This window comes from Pollicipes pollicipes, unplaced genomic scaffold (genome assembly GCF_011947565.3).
Source record: "Pollicipes pollicipes isolate AB1234 unplaced genomic scaffold, Ppol_2.1 Scaffold_1600;HRSCAF=1878_pilon_pilon_pilon, whole genome shotgun sequence".
NCBI classification, from domain to species: Eukaryota; Metazoa; Arthropoda; class Thecostraca; order Pollicipedomorpha; family Pollicipedidae; genus Pollicipes; species Pollicipes pollicipes.
Window position 1 is genome coordinate 24,766,954 of NW_023595962.1, and position 21,212 is coordinate 24,788,165.

General features: G+C 54.8%; 1 protein-coding gene across 1 annotated transcript; it reads left to right on the forward strand.

Moving 5' to 3' along the window:
* Nucleotides 1-1,409: 1,409 nt before the first annotated feature.
* LOC119090612 (protein quiver-like) lies at nucleotides 1,410-21,042 on the forward strand. The gene is made up of 4 exons (XM_037213450.1): nucleotides 1,410-1,487; nucleotides 16,244-16,405; nucleotides 18,465-18,562; nucleotides 19,516-21,042. Exons 1-4 carry the CDS (start codon nucleotides 1,436-1,438, stop codon nucleotides 19,633-19,635), a joined length of 432 nt encoding a protein of 143 aa, XP_037069345.1. The 5' UTR covers nucleotides 1,410-1,435; the 3' UTR covers nucleotides 19,636-21,042.
* Nucleotides 21,043-21,212: the final 170 nt, after the last annotated feature.

Here is a 21,212-nt window from a genome sequence, read left to right on the forward strand (position 1 = left end):
GTCAGAGTGTCATGGCCGGCCTGCCGCCGGGGGTCAGCATGTCATGGCCGGCCTGCCGCCAGGGGTCAGCATGTCATGGCCGGCCTGCCGCCGGGGGTCAGCATGTCATGGCCGGTGTGTCAAAAATGAAGGTCTTAGATGAAATAGGGCACTTTTGCGCGGACGATTTCGGTCGGTCAGTTTTGTACTCCTCAGAATTATGATATTCCACTCAAACATATCAAAAGTTCGTTGATTTCGGCCTCTTCCAGACTTTAGACATTTCGGTCCTCGTGGCACGTTTCAATCCGGGGAATTTGACACACTGGCCAAACCCGACCGTTGCAGGATCATAACCCTCATACACGGGATGTTCGGTGCACAGGGATCCAAGACAAGAGCGCAGAAGAGGCGACTGTCCGTGTACGGCAGGACACACTGCCAGTGGACAGGCATCTGTCGGCTGATGGGAGGAAAACAGGTCATTGACCTTTAGGCAGGGACTGAGGGCGGGCGGCAAATTTTTTAGACATTTTCAACTCTTTTGTTCGTTCATGCCGTTTAGTTAGGGTCTTGGTGTTGCGGGACTAAGCAGAAAGGTAAAGGTGGAGAAAGGCCCGTTTCAACAACTAGCTCGGTTAGAACGCTTACCTTTCAATTTTCCCACCTGTGAAGGGGTGGGTTCCAATCGCTTTTGACACTCGCTATTTGTTCCCAACCGGCATGGCCTGCAGCCGATGGCAGCTGGTGCGCCAAAGGTCAGGCCGCAAAGGTCAGGGCACTTGTCGACGGTCAAGACGGGGCGTGCCGAGCATAACGACACGTTAAGCTTAGCCGTGGAATTCTGCCGATGATCAGGGGATTTGTACGATTGGGCGGTGGCTCTGATTTTACGCAGCAGACGCCAGGTAGCGTGGGTGCTGGTCCCAAAGATTCATCCAATCAGAATGTTCAAATTAAACGCAATGCAAACTACGACCATGCCAGGCTCACTTCGGCACCAAGGCACTCCACATACGAAGCCCAGGCCGGGATTGTGCGGGTTCTCTGACGACATATTCAGCCCAGAGGCAGAAGCAGAAGCACAGGTCTCAATGTTAGGAGCTTCACCATGAGACTCGCGCCTTTTGCTCGCGTTTGATTTATGGTAGAAACTTCAATCACGTTCATCAATCGCATCGTTTACAATGGCCGGGTCTGTTGCCGTTCTTACCGTTGTTTCCATCGCCCCCGCTACCTGAGCGGAGTTTTTGGGGGCGACCGTCTGCCCTCGGCGGAGGCAGCGGCCCAGCCCAGGCAGCGACCGGGCCGCCGGGACCGCCCCTCAACAGCGTCAAGCATCGGTCCTCCTTCCCCCTATCGATCGCCTGGCCGCCTGGCGGGCGACCCGCGAACTAACGCCAGTCCCTGCCGGCGGTCGCGTTGGGAAGTGGCACACGCTGGAAGTGCAGCCGCGATGAATTTCCTCTATGAGATCAGTGTGCTGCTTCTGCTGTGCGCTGTGGGAGGTGAGTCCATGCACGGAGACTCTCCACTCGCAGAAAACCGCCGGCGGCGATTAAAGCTCATCAAGATACTCTCATTGAAAAGGTTCACTTTGTCTTAGCCAGGACATTTTACGCTATTCCGCGTACGCCTCAGCGTGTATGTGTTGAGATGTTTTCATCTTGTGGTCTTGATTTGTCCCCGTGCAGAGATTCGCCCACTGCGTGCGCCCCGAACCACGCGCAAGTCCCGCTTTATTGGTGACAAACAAACTCATCCCCGCTGATAGATAAGCCAGTAGTAATGGCCTTATTACTCGTAAAAAACAAGGAGAATGAAGAAATAGCTGCGTTGGCATTTCGGCAACATGTCTTTATCGAAACGAGCAGGAAAAGTGCAACACACGTTTATCGAAAGGAAGAACAAAGAAGCAACATGTAAACTGGCAAAGTGCAACAAACTTTTATGGAAACGAATAGCACTTCTTCTATTCATTTTGATGCAGGCATGTTACCGAAATATCGATGCATCTATATTTTTATTCTGCTGGTTTTCTACAGAGAATGAGGCTTTTACTACTGCCTTATCTAAACGCATAATGTACCTCGCAAATGCCCCTAACAACATACGTTACCCCGGCTGAGTCTAACCCAGGTGGGCGCTCCAATCGGACATTCAATACTCGGGTCGGAGACATCATACCTGGGATAGCCAATATCAGTCCTGGCGGGCGGTAAATATTAGCATTGCCTCCGGCACTCGGAGTCAGCCCGCTGGTGAGTAAGACAGGACATTGTGAGGTGAGCTATTTGCGCCGGACATCGTGAGGTGAGCTATTTGCTTCTTGCCTGCCGAGGTACAGAGCTAACAGCAGGTTACATGGATGGACGAGGGCACACCGAGCTGGTGTATGGTTGGGGACATTCGGGTAATAGGTGTGGGTACTATGAATGTTCAATACCCTGCAGTGCAAATCGTGCAAACTACGCGCGATATTTCTGTGGCTCGTCTGGATTTAGGCGGGGCAAGCTGCCAGTCCGGCACGTGAGTGGTTACGGAACTGTCAACAGCCCCGCCAGCTTTGTCTCTCGGTGATCGACTCACAATAACCGTGATCTGAGATGTATATTAACGCCTTGCCGAATGTGAAAGCTAACAAAATACAGAACATGCCGTTCTGCTCACACCTCTGACAGGGCTTTCCAGCAGGCTTTCTCACCGTAATGTCATGCATTGTGTGACTGACGCACACCGTGCCTATTCACGTGCACGCAGTACGACTCCCCCTCCCTCTCCGCGATCGCCCTAACGAACCCGTCTACCCTCTATAACGTGGCCTGCCGGCGCGTGACCCTGACCCTGACCCCGTGACCCTGACCCGCCACGCTGACGGGCGTGCTCGTCGCATCCTAGCTGGTTACATCCCTTCAGACGCATAATTACACCGTAGCGTTTTCACACACATTTCAGTTCTGACTGATGTGAGCATGAGGGAGGGGGGGGGGGGGGAGGGGGGTGAGGAGGCATGACTCGGGAACGATGGATGTGAAAAGCAGGCTGAAAATTTTCCATCGTTCATTCCTGCTCTTATTCCACATATAGGTGGCTTTGGTCGTCCGGTACAGAATACCAGCCGTGCCCCCGTTCGCTGAGAAAATTCCAGCGAAAGTATCGCCTCTTCCCCGAATGTGACGCCCCCGCCTGGTTTTGCTCCTCTGGCTCCTCCTCGCAGGCTTCGTGCCTGCCTATTGTGCTCACTCGTGGTTCTGTCTTGCATGCGCTATGTCGTGGTCCGAGACAGGCACAGCTCCTCGAAAGCCATATGTTTTGGATTCTCTGGGGGAAGCCTGGCAGGGGTTTTGCCTCGCGCCGGTTCGTCTCGACACTGATTGGCTCAGGCTCGCACTCCGAGGCTGTCTGCTGGACTGGTGGCTCAGTATCTTGCCCGGCGCCCGTTGTCTTGCCCGGTCTGCTCGGCCGATGCTGACCGTAGTTGGCTTGGTGCCCTGCCCTATCATCCAGCCATCTGCTGCCCCTGCGCGAGCGTGGCAGCATGAGGGCGGAGAACGCTGGCTCTGCTTTGATGCTATGCTAATAGGTCTGTGATAATTTGGTTTTGGAAAGTCTCCTGATACTTTAATGTCAACTGTGGTTCCAAGGGGCCATGTGTCGCCCGTCCGACAGGGCCATGTGTGCACGGGCGTCTGCTGCCCGGCCTGGTGCACCGTCGTTGACTATCATGGGTGCAGCCTCCTTTTCGGTTAGGGGGTCTACAGCCCCCCCTCCCAAGACTTGGGCATCAGTCCCAACTTTGCCAAGAAAATGGGCAAAATCCCTTCCAGCCAACAAGCAAGCTAGGAGATGCCTGTTTGTTGGCACTGTTTGGGGCAGGTCGGGTCATTTTTTTTCACTGTTCAGTCCCCACCTCACTTTGCCAAACTACGCCCTCGGGATATTCTGGCTCCTAGGCAGCGTCCCTGTTGCAATCCCTAGCGGGTGATGGGGGATGCAATACGGAACTAACAAATCAAAAGCGCGGGCAATAACAGTGAAAATGTACGCTCCGTCTTACGTCACGCCTTAACACGCACAACGCAATACTACAAGCACATTTGCACAGCCTAGAACAGCGCTGGGAAGCGTCACTGGTATGCACGCTGGCGCCACTGGCTGCGCCCCCCCCCCCCCCTCCCCCACCCCCACTCACGACGTTTTGACCCGCACAACCTGGAGGTCGGCGTGACCTGACCAGAACGGGCGCCGGTGTCTGCCGCTGCCCCCCCCCCCCCTTCTTCAGACCACTGACACTGGTCTGCCGCGCCTTCTGATCTTCGCCTCGCCTTGGCTCTTGACTCATCGATCTGACCTTTTCTGTAGTTTTGTTTCTGACCTCTCGCAGACCTCTGCAAAGCCCGTCCATGGTAGGCGACCTGGACCAGATCCTTTACATAGCGGCGGCCTGTCTGGCCAGGGTCGATTCTGATATGCATGGCGCCACCGGTAGCCCGTTGGCATGACGACGATGACTCATGCCTCCTGCCGCTCAGATCAGTCTGTGACAATTTCATTGCATTATTCTCCTCCAGCACTTACCGCGGCCCGTCCACTTACCGCATATGCCCTATTCATGCCGCTATCTTTTAACTACATTCCTCGCTATCGGCATCTATTGCTTAACTCCCCAACACAGTTCTCATCTTATCTTGACGGGGAGTGTCTTTGGCCTGGGTGAGAGTCGCCGCCTCGGCCGCTGGACAGCGGCCGGACCGACAGAGCCACTGCGGCCAGGAACGGTCAGACAGGCGCCAGAGGTCACTGCCAGAGGTCACTGCCCAGCTGTGACCTCTGTGACCCCAGTCCCGGCGCTCAGCCGGCGCTGGCGGCGGGAAACTTAGCAGCATGGCGACACAATCACTCATGAGGGTTCATCGGCTCTCCGTACTAAATGCACTGGAACCTGGCTGTTAACGAGTGCCGCACGCCCACCGCGGCGGAGCACGAGTTTCCAAGCGGATGCCTGTCTGCGCAGTATGATGTTGGTCTGATGTATTGTTTGCGTGAATGGGGAGAACGAAATGCGTCGCTTCCCCGATAGATGAGCCACGTGTTTCTGCCCGCAATGCATAGTAGCAGAATACAACAAAAACGTAGCACGCGACCGCTCGAAGCAGACTGGTGGTGTGTAAACCGCAACACCGCTCGCTGGCTTACTCATGCCCCACTTTGTCAGTGCCCCACCCAACCCCAGTGACGTCATACATCTTGACGCAGCCTACCGTCGCGCCCGAGCCGACCACTCCTGCGCGTCCCGATGATGACAGCGGAACACGGTCTCCCGAGGGAGGCTGCCGTTCGTTCCGCGTAGATGAGCACGGGCAGCCCATCTCCGAGGGCTTGTTTGCGTCCACCGCGGCCTAATCAGCTCAGCCCGGCCGAATGGGTCGGAGGTACGGGATGTCGGGACTTGTGATTGGCGGTCGATGCACATGGATGAAGCTATTATCAGCGATATCTGAGTGTGTTTATCGTAACCATTTTGCGTTGAGCTAAATTAGACGATAACATGCAAGGTTGATGAGTGGACACGACCGCCCGGAGCCGAAAGGGCGAAGAAAAACGACCCTCGGCGTCGCTGTAATTAAGTCCTCAGGAGGCGGTGGTGACATTGTGGTCGAGATCCTCGGCTCTAGACCTATCAGTCCTTGGTTCGAGTCCCTGCCACATCCCACCGTATTCCGCAGGAGACCTGGTGAATCATCCTGTCTTGGAATGCCTTTGGCAGTCGGCGAGATATAAAGCCGCATACATTATCATTGCTGATTAGGTTGGCTCCGATGTTTGAACTGAAACCGGCTGCGCAGCTCATCGTCTGGCCGCCGACATCGTCTGTGCCGCGGCTGGTGGCTGCCATATTGATTTTCAAATTATAAGCCACAGCCATGTTGCATCATCAATTTACGGCGCTTCTCTAGCATTGTTAATTATATAAAAAAACAAAGCTCCCTACGATGTGCTCCTCGAGCACACACCAAAATTACACCGAACAACGCAACACTTGCCCCGAGATCCGACGCACATCCGACCGAGGACGCTGCACCAGCTCAGCTGCTCCGGCCAGCTCAGCTGTTTTAAGTTTCGAGGTTTCCAGGGAACGCCGACGTCGCAGATCCGCTGACGACGGCCTAACGACGCAAACAAAGCTGGGCGTCGCACACGTCGCGCTGCGAGGACCGCGGCGGTGATGGGAGCCGACCACGCCGGCATGTTTATACTTGCGATTTCTGCATGGCTGCGATGACGAGCTGCAAGCGCATCAGGTCAGGGTCATCGCAGATGACCCTGTCAGGGCACCAGAGTGCAAGCGCAGTCAGGGCATCAGACTGCTTCCAGCATAGTCGAGTGTGCAGCCGCCTTCAACACGACAGTAGCTGCGGTATTTCTGACCTTCCATTTGCTGGGGGCGAGCGGCAGGGGAGGGGGACGCGTGCACCGCCTCCCCAAGAACAGTTTTAGAGCCGATTAACCGCTGGGACTGTTCTCAACGGAAAACGACATCCCTAGACCGTATGACGTCCAGTACATGTCAGCTGGTTGAGCCGAAGGCCACTGGTGATGTCATGGGTTAGGTAAAATGTCAAAATCTTTGGGAACTATTCTGACCAACCGTTTGTCCATTCTAACTCATCGCGATGTTTGGATTGAATAGAGCTGGAGATAGGTTTATTATGTGAACAGATTTGCATGAAAATGTCTATTAGGGTATAGTACGGAGGGTTGTGTCAGTCTTCACTCTGAGCTCCTTTCTGCCATAACTAGGGAGGGCAGGACTACAATTCATATATCTGAAGACAGCTGTTACCTTCAACTTCATATGCGACGGTAAAGCCTTCGAGAGCACGCCTTCGTCTCTTGGTAAATGAAACCTGAGTGACCTCCTTTAAAATGAGACAGCCTGTCCCACTCTGGGGTACATTGCATCACGCGGTCGGAAGGGCTGAGTTTATGATTTTTTTTTGGTCACAGAGTAAGTTGCATCGGCAGCAAGCTGAATACGTCAGAACATGAGGACCAAATTACGCTCGTCCGTGCTGTTTCACAATTCGTCGTGATTGTGATGTGAGAATAGATCAGCGTCTGTTTGACGGCCACTGCCACCCCGGCTCCATCACCCAGGTATAATTTATGGGTCTACATAGGTAATTAAAATGTTGACTTGCTTTTTGGAGGACAATAGGTCATGCCATCATAGGACTCAATTATTGACAGTAGGTCAGTCAATGACATATGGTCAATCCATGTATTACTGATGCAACATGCCCCATGCACAGCTCATGCAAGTATCGCCCGACATTCTGGAAGAAGGTTTGCGGCACCCCGGAATCCTTGGGAAGCAGACGCGAAACGCTTTGCAGTGTATACGACACACGTGATTTGGCGCCACTCAGTGTAACATTCAGACTGGTGTAGTTATACTGTAAGCCCTTGAGCACACATTTACACCGATCCGCATAGTTTTCAATGATATGCAAAAAGCACATTTGTCGTTCTCATTCCAAGACGCGTGCACTTATGCGGCCGGAAGCACCCTGAAATGTGAATGGAGCGTGCTGCGCGCCAGCTGAGTGGCCAAGACTGCCGTCCACCCCATGGATTTGGAAAAATCACCCTGATACTATTTGGATATGATACCAACCACCCCACTCTCGACTGAATGTCTGGCGCACAGCTCATTACGTCCATGGCTAATCGGGTCCACCCCGACATGGGTTTCAGCGTTAGAAGGCAGGCGCTTTAACTAACCAAGCTGTCAGGACGGACTTCAGTGTGCTGCGGACGGGACTCCTTCAGGTGCGATTCGGCGGTATATTTTCCATCTAGTGGTGCCAAGAGACAGGTGTCAAGGAACGCAATCAACACATTTTGTGCGGTGTGTTCCAGAGTAAAAATAGCACTGGGTGGGGTTCATCAACTTTTGCGGAGGGCCCTGGGGACAGCTTTGAAGTGCCCCCGCGATAAAACCAATGCCTTCCTGGTAACATTGCTTCACTGCTTCCTCCTGGTGGACTGAAGGCCTTATATATCCCACATGAGAATTGTCCACAGATAACTCTCAAACACCAAGAATCAAGGCATTTCTTAGTCATGTCAACTCCCAACTCATGCCAAAGCGTCGGTCACGTTATTTCTGAGGCGGCCGCTCTGGAGAGCCATCCGTTAGTCAGTCTTTATCAATTTTGTCTTTCCTATTATCAATATATATGTTCACAAGGTCCCGCGAGTTCGGTTTTAGTCGTATCTATTTATAATATATATATATATATATATATATATATATATATATATATATATATATATATATATGCACTGGTCGTTAAATATGTCAGCAGCTTTGTTGTTTTCGATCTTCTGGAAGTAGCTTCAATCTTGCTGTCTTCTGTCTTCTTCCTGTCTTGTGTAGTGTCGCACCACGTGTCGCCTGTCTTGTGTTATGTTGTACCATGTGTCGCCTGTCTTGTGTTATGTTGTACCACGTGTCGCCTGATGACTCGCTGGTCATGGTGGGATTCCGTATGTGTTTTTGGGCCCCCATTCTGGATGTGCATTGTGGTACGGCTACTGAGTGAGGTGGTCGTCAGTCCAATGTATGCACAGCTCGGACGGAGCGCGCAGTCTCCGAGATGGCACTTGTAACTATATATTACGTTGGATTGCTTCAGTACAAACGTGTTACGGGTGGGGTTGTTTCTAATGAGTAGTGAACATGTAAGATTTTGGTGAAATTTAATTAGCTTCAGCTGGTCCCCTGAGGACGCTGGCTCACATTGTCTCCTGACGATTGATCGGATGATCTTTTTGATCGGCCTTATAGGCCTGAGATATGCTGTTCTTGTAAAACAGTTCGTGGACGGACCCGTCTGGAGAAGTGGCAGCACGGACTTGCCCATGTTTGGTGATTGGCCGTTTAGAATGGTTTTACTTTTTGGCAGTAGTCTTGTTTGTCCAAGATTATGCGTAAACAGTAGACTTGTCGGCTTTTCATATCACCATGACATCGTTCCGCCTGGGATTCCTGGCGGCAAGCCGAGGGCGGGGTGGAAGGGGTCTGTTTCCCCGCCCATGCTCTCTGCTATCAAAACATCTTTTAAGCCGAGATCAATGTCTATCTTTCTCAGGGTTTTAACTTCAAGGCATCTTGAAATAGAGGTTCCAGTTCTGCTTTCTTTTGGTGCGTGAAAAGCGGGGTGAAAGCTGGAAATTCACCACAACATCAAGGACTTCTTTTTTTATCTTTCGGCTAGTGTTACTTTTGATAGGATTCAGATTTGATAGGCCCTATTTCGGCCCACCCTTATTGGCTCAGCCTCCCGCCAGCTGATTTAAAGCAAGTGACATCCCCGCCTTGGCTCCGAGCAGATTGGCGTACTCCTGGGCACCTCTGCTAAGGCGTGACTGGGACTGCATATTGCCGTACAGTACCTTGGGATATATTAACCACTAGTGAGGATGTCCGGCGATAGCTGGCTATCGGGTAATGAAAAATATATGCCGCGATATAGAAATATGGCGATGCGGCCGATTCGAAGCCCCAGGCGTTTTACCCTCGCACTTCCCCTGATGAACGGCGTCGAGCTGGAGGGTGTTTGTGTGGCAGCGCGCTCGGACCGGGGATCAGTTCAGCAAGCGTGAGATTGCCGTGTTAATCACCGTGACAGCGTGACAGCGTGACAGCATGACATAATGACAGCACCACAGCATGACAACATGACAGCATGACAGCGTGGCAGCGTGACAGCGTGACAGCGTGACAGCGTGACAGCGTGACAGCGTGACAGGAGGACAGGATGACAGTGTGACAGCATGACAGCGTAACAGCGTAACAGCGTGACAGGATGATAGCATGCCAGCGTGACAGCATGGCAGCGTGACAGCATGATAATATGACAGCGTGATTGTGTGACAGCGTGACGGCGTGACAGCGTGATAGCGTGACAGCGTGACGGCGTGACAGCGTGACAGCGTGACGGCGTGACAGCCCCAGAGTCGCGTGAGGCGGGCAGAGCCGAAAACAGCGGGGAAAGGAGACCTTGACCTAGGAATCAGCTTCTGCATCAGTATGCCAATACCAGACCCAATTATTGACTTTCGGGGGCTCGCCAATGGCTCAGAAATTGGGAGAGGCTTCACAGTATTTTCAGGCATTTTCATGCAACGGCCATCACAAACCGGGTGGAATATGCCCTTTTCTCCGTCATGTTTGTGCACGTCAAACAATATTCGGATGCCCTCAAACAACTTCCAACTCATGACGTCGGAAGACCAGGAGCTGAATGCCTTCCTTTCTTGTGCCAAGTTGTTTTCTGACAAGTGTGATCGGGTCTGTCTGAAGATCAACTAAGGCGGCTCAAGTCTTATGAATTTCCAGTGCCAATCCTGGACAACTCTGCCGATTCGCTTAACGCGCAGGCGGCAAGTTCTGCTCAGATGCGTTGAAGCATGAAAACTCAAAATCCTGGCATGACGGTCGGGTTTAATGGGTCCGCTGAATTGGAATTGTCCCTGGCTTCCATTGCATGAACGCTTGACATACCAGGGCTGGGCGTCTCTAAAAAAAGAAGAGTTGCTACTTTCCGGCCATGAACTTTAGCTAGCGTTCAGTAGCGCGGCCTTTAACGTGACAGCGTGACAGCGTGACAGCGTGACAGGAGGCGTGACAGCCCCAGTGCCAGGCGTTGTCTAAATCAAGGTGAACTGCAATTTTACATCGTGATCATGAAATATATTCCAGATTGCTTAGTATATGAAAATGGGCTATTAAAGGAATGTCAAAAATCATTCCTAGCAATTATTCCTGCCCATACAGACCAATACCCACTAACTTACCCACGGACATACTCACCCATACTGACTGAAAGGTGTGGCACTGAGCGGTAAAGGCTCAGGGGGCCTTTCCCCCAGCCTGCCACTGCGCTGATGGTCAGCCGGCCAGCGGCGTCACCATCCAAACATGCAGCCGTGCCCGGCGCCGCCGGCGGCCGCCCAACAGACGGTCAATAGCTGGAGTGAAATGTCCGCCCGGCACGCCACTGGGGACAGAGGGTCCCCGGACAGCTGCCGCCGCTGCCGCTGGGGACGCCCGGGCAGCTGCCGCCGCTGCCGCTGGGGACAGAGGATCCCCGGACAGCTGCCACCGCTGCGGCTGAGGGCGCCCGGGCAGCTGCCGCCGGAGACATAGGGTCCGCGGACAGCTGCCGCCGCTGCCGCTGGGGGCGCCCGGGCAGCTGCCGCCTCTACCGCTGGGGACAGAGGGTCCCAGGACAGTTGCCACCGCTGCCGCTGGGGGCGCCCGGGCAGCTGTCGCCACTGCCGCTGGGGACAGAGGATCCCCGGACAGCTGCCACCGCTGCGACTGAGGGCGCCCAGGCAGCTGCCGCCGGAGACATAGGGTCCCCGAACAGTTACCACCGCTGCCGTTGGAGATAGAGGGTCCGCGGACAGCTGCCGCCACTGCAGCTGGGGACAGAGGGCGCCCGGGCACCTGCCGCCGCTGCCGCGGGGGACACAGTGCGCCCGGGCAGATGCCGCCGCTGCCGCCGGAGACGGAGCGCTCGGGCAACTGCCGCCGCTGCCGCTGAGGGCGCCCGGGCAGCTGCCGCCACTACCGCTGGCGACAGAGGGCGTCCGGACAGCTGCCGCTGCCGCTGGCCACGTTATGCGGTGGGGATGGAGGTGGGGATGGGAAGGGGCAGGGGATGAGCCGAGCCCCCGTTAGTTTCCAGACGGGACCCGTGCGCGCCTTAAAGTTGGAGCAGCTCGCAGTGTCACTCAGGCTGCCTAATTAGCTCGTTCGCTTTCGCAAACAGCTTGAGTGGTTAGTTGACTAGCCCATACGCTCCTATAGCTCGATTTGGCGTCACATCGTTCCCTACGATTGCGCAGTCATAAGCGGGGGTCTGTCTATAGATCCCACACTACGTCATAACGGAAATCGATACCGCATTAATCGCTATGCAGCTGCAGCGAACGCTAAATATGGTTTTTATGCAAACAACACCCTTAGCACTAAAGGATTCTTCGACGAGCGCGCTGATTTGAGTTGCGTTTTTAGCCCATGCCAGGCGTTGTCTGACATGCACGTAACCAATACTTCGCCAGGATGGAGGGGGGGGGGGGGGGGGGCTCGTAAGGCTTCGCGGTAAGGTCTCACAACCCGAGGAAATACCCCGATTTTGCTGAGGGTGTCGAGTCTGCTTTTCTTATCTGGTGTTCCATACCCGACCTACGCAGGGGTCCCATTTCGGACCAGCGAGGGCTTCACGACCGGCCCAGAGGTTCCACATATCTCTGTAAAAACTCGTAAAAATCTATTTCCCAATTTTTTCGTTTCAATTTGTCAGCTTAGAGAGATGTTTAGAGCTGACTTTGGCTTTCAATTCACCCACTCGTGGCAGGGGGAGTTCGAGTCGCTTCGGACGCTTGTTGTGTGGCCCTGAGGGGGATGGGCTGTGGCAGGTGACAGAGGTCACACTAAAGGTCAGCTAACGTTAGAGGGCAACACGAGCCGTGCCGAGCATGGCGGTACGTAAACCTTACGCCCCAAGATTCTGCCGTTGACACCTTAATTTCACGACCCGTTGGTGGGGTCAGGGCTCAAGCAACAAGCGCCGCTTGGCGTCGCACCGATCCCAGAAATCAAAAGTTCATCTAAATGTTAATGCGACTTATCCAGAGAAAAGGCATGAAGAAAATGTTATTTGATGTGTTTTCGGGAGCCACAGTGTCCGCATACCCCCCCCCCCCCCCCATTGGCCTTGCCTTCACTGCCTGCCGCCAGGGCGACGCACGCCTAGAGCTGGAGGTTCGATGAAGCCTGACCAGCTGAAGATGCTAGTAATCAATCAGTGGAATCCATGAGCTGCGAGGTCAGGACCGCGCGGGCCGACAGCGCACGCGAAGGTTAACAGGCCAGCGGCGCCTTTCCATCGACGTGGCGTTTGGCTTTTCTGCGTGCTGATGTGAACAGCCTTCTCACAGATACACACAACTGTCTAACCCACCATCGTCGTCTGCAGTTTCTGCTGTCATGCCGAAATATTTTCTGCAGAGTTCTGTGGCGTAAGCAGGCGACGCACGCAATTTCGATCACGGAAGTGTTTATACCTTTTACTTACTTGCCATTTACTTACATACGTACTGATACCCATGTAAGGCTTACCTGGACAGCATGGCGGTCCGGGCAGCCCGTTCTGCAAAGCGGCCGGTTCAATGGTGCGGACGGCTGGTTCAATGGCAACCGATTCAATGGTGCGGACGGCTGATTCAATGGCAGCCGATTCAATGGTGCGGACGGCTGATTCAATGGCAGCCGATTCAATGGTGCGGACGGGTGGTTCAATGGCAACCGATTCAATGGTGCGGACGGGTAGTTCAATGGCAACCGATTCAATGGTGCGGACGGATGGTTCAATGGCAACCGATTCAATGGTGCGGACGGGTGATTCAATGGCAGCCGATTCAATGGTGCGGACGGGTGGTTCAATGGCAACCGATTCAATAGTGCGGACGGGTGGTTCAATGGCAGCCGATTCCATGGGAGCGCCGCCGCCCAAGCACTGCTGGCCGCCGAGACCGCACAGCAGAGTTACTGAGTACAGCAGAGCTACTGAGCACAGCAGAGCTACTGAGCCCTGTCACTTTCTGACCGAGGTCGCCGGCGCTGGCGGATCGCCCGCAGCCGAATCATTAGGTCTCCAAGCCTTGTCTCTCCACGAGCGAGGTCACCGGCACTGGCGGGTCGCCCGCAGGGGAATCGTTAGGTCTTCAAGCCTTGTCTCTCTCCGACCGAGGCCGCCGGCGCTGGCGGGTCGCCCGCAGGGGAATCGTTAGGTCTCCCCTCCTCCCTGGCGTGACCATGTGTGCTGCCATGCCGTGATCGATTCCGGACGAGTCCACCTGGACTTGCGGGGGAAGGCGGGCGCGAGTGGTCGCCCTCGGCGCCGCGGCTTACCGTCCCGTCCCTCGTGCCGTATTCCTCTGGCCTTGGCACATGCCCGTGTCACATGAGCTTGTCCTCGATCCCAGCACGCTCGCTTCTACGTGAAGCAGCAGCGCACGATCCCCTGCCGATGCTTCCCTTTTGATCAGCGGTGCCGTCCCTAGTCTACTCGACCGACTCTGCACATTCCTCGTGCAGTCGGACCTTTTGATCAGAGGCGCCTACCCAAGCCCACTTGACAGGCCCTGCACGATCCTCGTGCAGTCAGACCTTTTCCGCTCCATGTCGGGGTCTGGCTAGATCCTCTCACCAATCCCTTCTGTGATTAATACTAGGCAGACCATCACCAAATCCTACAGTTTCCCGAGCTATCATTAGCTTCACACCACAGCTGATTGGCCAGCTGGCGAAGTCTGCGCGGGACCACCCGCGCGCGCAATGGCACGCGTCCCTGCGGGGCAGAGGCGAATGTGGAGTGGTCCCATCGGAGAGAACCTCGCCTTCGTCTTAAGTCGAACTTTGCTGTTGACTCGGAGGTAAAGGAATCCGAGGGGTTCAGATCTCAAATGCCCGGTCTGTCTCTGATGACGGATCGCCGTTCTACCTCTAATGTTAGATCACCGGTCTACCTCTAATATCAGATCCCTCGTCTACCTCGGACGTCAGATCACCGGTCTACCTCTGATATTAAATCCCCGGTCTACATCTGATGTCGGATCAACGGTCTACCCCTAAAGTCAGATCCTGGTCTACTTCTGATGTCAGATCACCGGTCTACCTATGTCAGATAACCGGTCTAACTCTGACATCAGATCATCGGTCTACCTCTGATGTCAGATTCTTTCTCTACCCGTGATGTCAAAGTACCGGTCCATGTCTGATATCAGACCACCGGTTCTACCTCTGACATCAGATCACCGGTCTACCTCCGATGTCATATTACCGGTTTAACTGTGATATCAGACCACCGTTCCACCTCTGATCTACGGCGGACAGGTGTGAGTGAGAGGGTCAGATGTCACATCACCGGCCTATCTCTGATTGGCGCCAGAGAGACGTGAGCGGTCGTCTTCTAGAGACCGCATAGCCGTTATTGTTCGTGTGATCCACTGGTTCAATGGTTCAATCATGGCACGGCTGCTTTTTCATTCATTTATTGGATCATGATTTAATTATTTTTTCACGTGGCTAATTTTTGCAGCCATTCCTCTTCCGGCAACGTGAACTGGACCGAAGAGAGGTGCTTGTGTGCTACGGAAACAAGCAGCGCTTAAAAATCTTTCGCGAAAAACTATGTCAAGCTGCAAATAATCCAGCGTGGTAATGAGATCTGGAAATGCTATGATTACCAGGGCGTCAAATTCCAAAGACATCCATTCAACACATTCAGTGAAATCTGCCCTAAAGACAGGCTGGCTAAAAATGGGATCGCACAAAATGACGTTTTAATTGCGGCCGTTTGCATCAGTTGCCTTCGACGTATTGCCCCTGGTCTGCTCCTGGTCAGGTCTGGTCAGATCTGATCAGGTCTGGTCTGGTCTGGTCTGGTCTAGTCTGGCTTGGCCTGGTTGAATTTGTCACATTCGCTGCACATGAGGAGACTTAACGGAGCGGGTAAGCCCATGGATACCGATGAGAAATGTATCACTGGTTGTGTCAGGTAAGTATTTGCGGGGGGGGGGGGGGAGCGAAAGACATTTGCCAAATTTCGGTTACGCACCTCGGGGAGTGCTGCCTAATATTACTGCTAACGGTTCTGTTGGTCGCAACTGCCGCTTTTACACTCCTTTTGCAACTTTTAGAGCCAAAGGATCACCGTCGATCGATTTTCCATAGCTTATAACTAAAAAGCCGAACAAAATGCAAACGGCTGGATACCGTGTTTTACACCAGGATGTGCAAGTGTCCACGGATTTTGCTATGAACTGTCAACAGGCCTCGCAGTGACCAGGCCTGGCGATGTCAGTTCTCCCTGATGATGTACAGGTTCTCACATCCATCGCTAACCCACCTGGTAATCCTCACACCTGGCGTTGCCGGCGCTCTCCATGTTCAGAAAACAGCGGTGCTAACGCTTCCCTGTGTCCTCAGGTCTGGCGATCAGGTGTTTCGAGTGTAACTCTCGGTACTGTGTCCTCAGGTCTGGCGATCCGGTGTTTCGAGTGGAACCCTCGGTATTGTGTCCTCAGGTCTGGCGATCCGGTGTTTCGAGTGTAACTTTCGGTATGGTGCTTCAGGTCTGGTGATCAGGTGTTTCGAGTGTAACTCTCGGTATTGTGTCCTCAGGCCTGGCGATCCGGTGTTTCGAGTGTAACTCTTGGTACGACCGCTGGTGCGCAGATCCGTTTAAGCGGAAGGAAGTGGGCTCGGTCGACTGCGAAGACAAAATCACAGGCGCGCACCTCGACGGTCTGAACAGCACCATCTGCCGCAAGATTGTCCACCATGGTCAGTCACAGGTCACACAGAGGTCACCCGTAGGCCACACAGAGGTTATTCGTAGCCCGCGCATAGGTCGGTAGTAGGTCACACAGAGGTCAGTGGCAGGCCGCGAAGAGATGAGTGGCAGGTCATACAAAGGTCAGTCGTAGGCCACGTCGGGACTACTCACGTGCCAGAAGTTTCTACGAGTTAGCGGAGGCCATTTATTGTGCTTACGTGGAGATTGTTTCAAGTCAGGAATATCGGTTAGGTGAGAACACAAAATGACTGGTTCCGAGTAACAGAGGTTCCTCTTTTGTCATTTTCTCGTTGAAAGACGGGCAAACGGAAGTGTCCTTCCATATCCGTTTTCCCCGACTACCGTGATATGCCGCCCAGGATCAAGTCAGAGTGCCACAGTTTGTTATTCGTGACAACTGTGTTGAGTGCCGTAAGGAGATCAACATTGGTCCTCTACAACCCAACGTCGTCTGATCTGACCGTGCCTAATTTGACCCCGCTCGACCTGGTAATGACGTCGGCTGACCTGCATCCTTGACGTCATCTTATCTAACCTTTGACCCCGCTCGACCTGGTACTGACGTTGGCTGACCTGCATTTGTGACGTCATCTGATCTGACCGTGCCTGCTTTGACCCCACTCCACCTGGTGTTGACGTCGGTTGACCTGTATGCATGACGTCATCTGATATGGCCGTGGCTGCTTTGACCACGATCGCGCTGGTACTGACGTCGGCTGACCTGCATCTGTGACGTCATCTGATATGGCCGTGGCTGCTTTGACGCCAATCCACCTGGTGTTGACGTCGGTTGGCCTGCATTTGTGACGTCACAGTCTTCGCCTGAGCCCATTGGCGATTTGTCCTTTGGTCTGGTGAAACCCCGGGCTCTGTATGCGTCCCATGGACCCTTAACCTTCAACCCGTGACCATCAACATCTCGTAACTCATCAGAAACCTGTGCTCCAACAGTCCTGATGAGGACGACGGCACAGCGGCTGTCCAACAGACGTGATCCGGGGAAAAGGAGGAACCCAGCGACGACCGCTTCACTTTGTCCAACTGTCTTTCCTAGTTTAACACTTGGGACTGCCTCGACCCGCTCTCTAACGTCCCCCGCTGCCGGGTGTCGTCAGGACGACCTTGACCCGCTCTCTAACGTCCCCCGCTGCCGGGTGTCGTCAGGACGACCTTGACCCGCTCTCCAACGTCCCCCGCTGCCAGGTGCCATCAGGACGACCTTGACCCGCTCTCTAACGTCCCCCGCTGCCGGGTGTCGTCAGGACGACCTCGACCCGCCCTCTGACGTCCCCCGCTGCCGGGTGTCGTCAGGACGACCTTGACCCGCTCTCTAACGTCCCCCGCTGCCGGGTGTCGTCAGGGCGACCTTGACCCGCTCTCTAACGTCCCCCGCTGCCGGGTGCCATCAGGACGACCTTGACCCGCTCTCTAACGTCCCCGCTGCCAGGTGTCGTCAGGGCGACCTTGACCCGCTCTCTAACGTCCCCCGCTGCCAGGTGTCGTCGGGGCGACCCTGACCCGCTCTCTAACGTCCCCCGCTGCCGGGTGTCGTCAGGGCGACCCTGACCCGCTCTCTAACGTCCCCCGCTGCCGGGTGTCGTCAGGGCGACCCTGACCCGCTCTCTAACGTCCCCCGCTGCCAGGTGTCGTCGGGGCGACCCTGACCCGCTCTCTAACGTCCCCCGCTGCCAGGTGTCGTCGGGGCGACCCTGACCCGCTCTCTAACGTCCCCGCTGCCAGGTGTCGTCAGGGCGACCCTGACCCGCTCTCTAACGTCCCCCGCCGCCGGGTGTCGTCAGAGCGATGCGGCCGTCGAACAACCCCTGCTGACCTGAAGTGCCGAGCCATCTTGTGCTTCCTCTATATCCGCGGCGATTTGACGTCTTGCCAAGCTGGGCACAATACCAGCCTGATTCAACTGACCTGATATGACCCGACGACACAGTTCGGGACTGGCGACCTGACCTGACCTGACCGTTTCAGTGGGCAGTCACCACCGGATCGTACGCTCCTGTGGCTGGGTTGACCATCGGATGACCGTTTCAGTGGGCAATCACCACCGGATCGTACGCTCCTGTGGCTGGGTTGACGATCGAGAGGTCATGGCTGGCAGGGACTGCATGAAGAAGGCCGGCACGTACCAGGTGGGTTAGCGCTGGCAGCGCCGGCTGGTGGATGGACCAGGGATCAGCGTTGCCAGTGGCGCCGCTAGAAGGCTGCCTGCGGATCAAATTGAAGCCTCGTGACAGGACCACCACCTGCCACTGGTCGACTGCAGTTCAAGTGTAGCTCGCTGTGGTTTCGTTAAGTGACATCGAATCTCGACATTGACATGTATCATTGGCAAGAACAAACACATGTTGTAGAGAAAATGCATTTTATATTTACATGACACTTGCAAGTAGCAACTGTCTATGCCATATTGAACGACCGGTCCTAATTAGTCCAAATCCTCATTCATGGCATTCTTGAACAGCTGAAAGGACCTCCAGGGAGCTAGTTCAAAGGTAAATCCGTGGGATGATGGAAAGCTGTAGCATACTCCGAAAATTCACTTCATATTTTCACTTCATCAGCATTTCTGCATTTGTTCTGTGATAAGGTCTTTGTGCTTTGACGCAGTTTGCATCCCGAGTAAGTGATGTTGGTGCGTTCTAACGGAATTGTTTTAGGTCATGTCGTTAAGAACCAAGAAAAAAGCAAATAAACAGTCGTTTGATACTGGTTGAAGATGGGCAAGTTCCCTTTGGAACACACTTTTTACTAAGCCTTAAACATCAAAATGCCCAGTGGTTTCAGTTCACACGTTCTGCTGGCACAAATAGGCAGAGTGGCACGCGGCATTTTGGAGCGCGAACGAAATTTGGACGTGAGCTGATGGTGATATGTGCTTCTCGGCTCCGATGAAATGTGACTGATTTCAGTCTGGTTCTCTCTAATCCAAGGATGCCAATTTCTCTAGCAACCCGGCAGGTTCCTCTCCCCCATTTGCCGAGGAAGCTAAGACCCACTCTTGGGATCCACGTCCCTTGGGCGTATCCCCGGAACCTCCCCAGGCGCAGCCGCACAGCATAGAACCCTTCCCTTGTCTCGGCAGGTGGCGGTCTACTACTGCTCCTGCTACGAAGACCTCTGCAACTCAGCCAGCGACCACAAGATGTCACTGCTGCTGCTGCTCAGCGCCGGCGCCAGCTGGCTGCACTATCTCCGAGCGTAATACAACGGCGCTGCCTATACCCAATAGACAATTGTGGTGTGCTGCGTGGGGGAGCGAAGCCGATGGTACCTTGTAGGGACACTCAGAGAGTGTAGGGCAGCGGCTTGATGGCAAGTCAGTGCCGCAGAAACACACTGCCTGGAGCGACCTGGCATCGAACCAATGCACGAGCGCCTGCTTGGATGAAGAGTTCCGTGGAGATTCTGGAGAGGTGACGGTTCTGTGAGCTGCAGCCAAACTCGGCGAGAATGTGATCCCGAGCCCCTCGCACGCATTGTTTAAGTCTTTTCTTGCTTCGAAGTGCCCCCACCCCCGCCGCGGCCGCCATGTTCGGTTTCTCAGCCTGGTCTGCGCCGCGATAACAGTGTCACGCACTCACCGGGTTTGTCAGCGCCGGCCAGGGCGTGTGGTACGTGTTGTTGGATTTCAACGCGGGTCAAAAGCTTAAGAGAGAAGGCACATCGAGGAGTTGGGACGTGCCGTTTGGCATGCAACGCCGGCGAGGGCGATACCGGATTCCGCTGAGTTTAGATCACACGTCCGTCCCCCCGCACGCCTAGCACTGCCGACCCTGGCTAGCTGGCTTCCAACTGCCGGGACCATGTGGTGGGCCCCACACGGCTGGTGTCCGCTCGACGCTCGGCCAGCTCGCTGCCGGCGGGGCCGCTGAGTGAGCAGTGCGCATCGCTGGGCATTCCGCCTTTGAGGCGCAGCTGGGCACTCGCGCGCATCGCTGGGCATTCCGTCTCAAACTGCCTCAGCGGAGAGCCTCAGGTTCTCGCCGTTCAAAGGTCACACAAGTTAGCGCGCCCGTGGGGATTTGAGGAAGAGCTCGGTTGAAAGTCGTCAGACGTGGGGAGCGTCGTGGGCAAGGCTAGACCAACACAAACATGACAAGGGTTACATAAGTCGCGATACTCATAGAGGCTAAGTATCAGCGTGTCGGCCAAGTACAGTGGGCAGGATTTAGGGCTCGGTTTAATCGCCTAGCTTATGCTAGATCCTCAGATACGCGTATGCTTTAGCTGATCTCATTCCTGGCGATGTCTGAAGTGTCTAAGTGAGGTTTGTTGCGGTCATAGCTGTAGGCGTCGACGCTGACTTAAATGCTGGTTCCCAGCGCCAACACCGCAGGACCAAACGCCGATTGTCCCAGGCGCCGCCACCCGCCAGCTATGGCCCTTGTTATCTTTTGAGCTGCCTTGTATTTGTCATCCGTTGCGTCGGAGCGACCCTGCATTACTGGCATGTATTGTGGCGTGCATGATAACTGGGTCGGACGAATGGCAGGAGTAGCTCAACCCGTCATGTGGCGAGCAGTTCCGTTAGATCGACGGTGGCCGCCGGCGGAAGCAAGGCTCCACCGCCGCCCGGCGGCCTCCGGAGCGGCCGGGCGGGGAAGCAAGGCTCCACCGCCGTCCGGCAGCCACCGGAGCGGCCGGGCAGGGAAGCAAGGCTCTACTGCCGCCCGGCGGCCACCGGAGCGGCCGGGCGGGGAAGCAGGGCTCTACTGCCGCCCGGCGGCCACCGAGGCGGCCGTCCCGACGAATACTAACGAGTGCAATACTGGGGAATGC

Excerpts from the sequence above, each read along its gene's own strand:
- LOC119090612 (XM_037213450.1), top strand. The coding sequence starts at position 1,436 with ATGAATTTCCTCTATGAGATCAGTGTGCTGCTTCTGCTGTGCGCTGTG. Across the intron at positions 1,488-16,243 it reads TCTGCTGTGCGCTGTGGGAG|GCCTGGCGATCCGGTGTTTC; the intron begins GTGAGTCCATGC and ends TTGTGTCCTCAG. Across the intron at positions 18,563-19,515 it reads AGAAGGCCGGCACGTACCAG|GTGGCGGTCTACTACTGCTC; the intron begins GTGGGTTAGCGC and ends TTGTCTCGGCAG.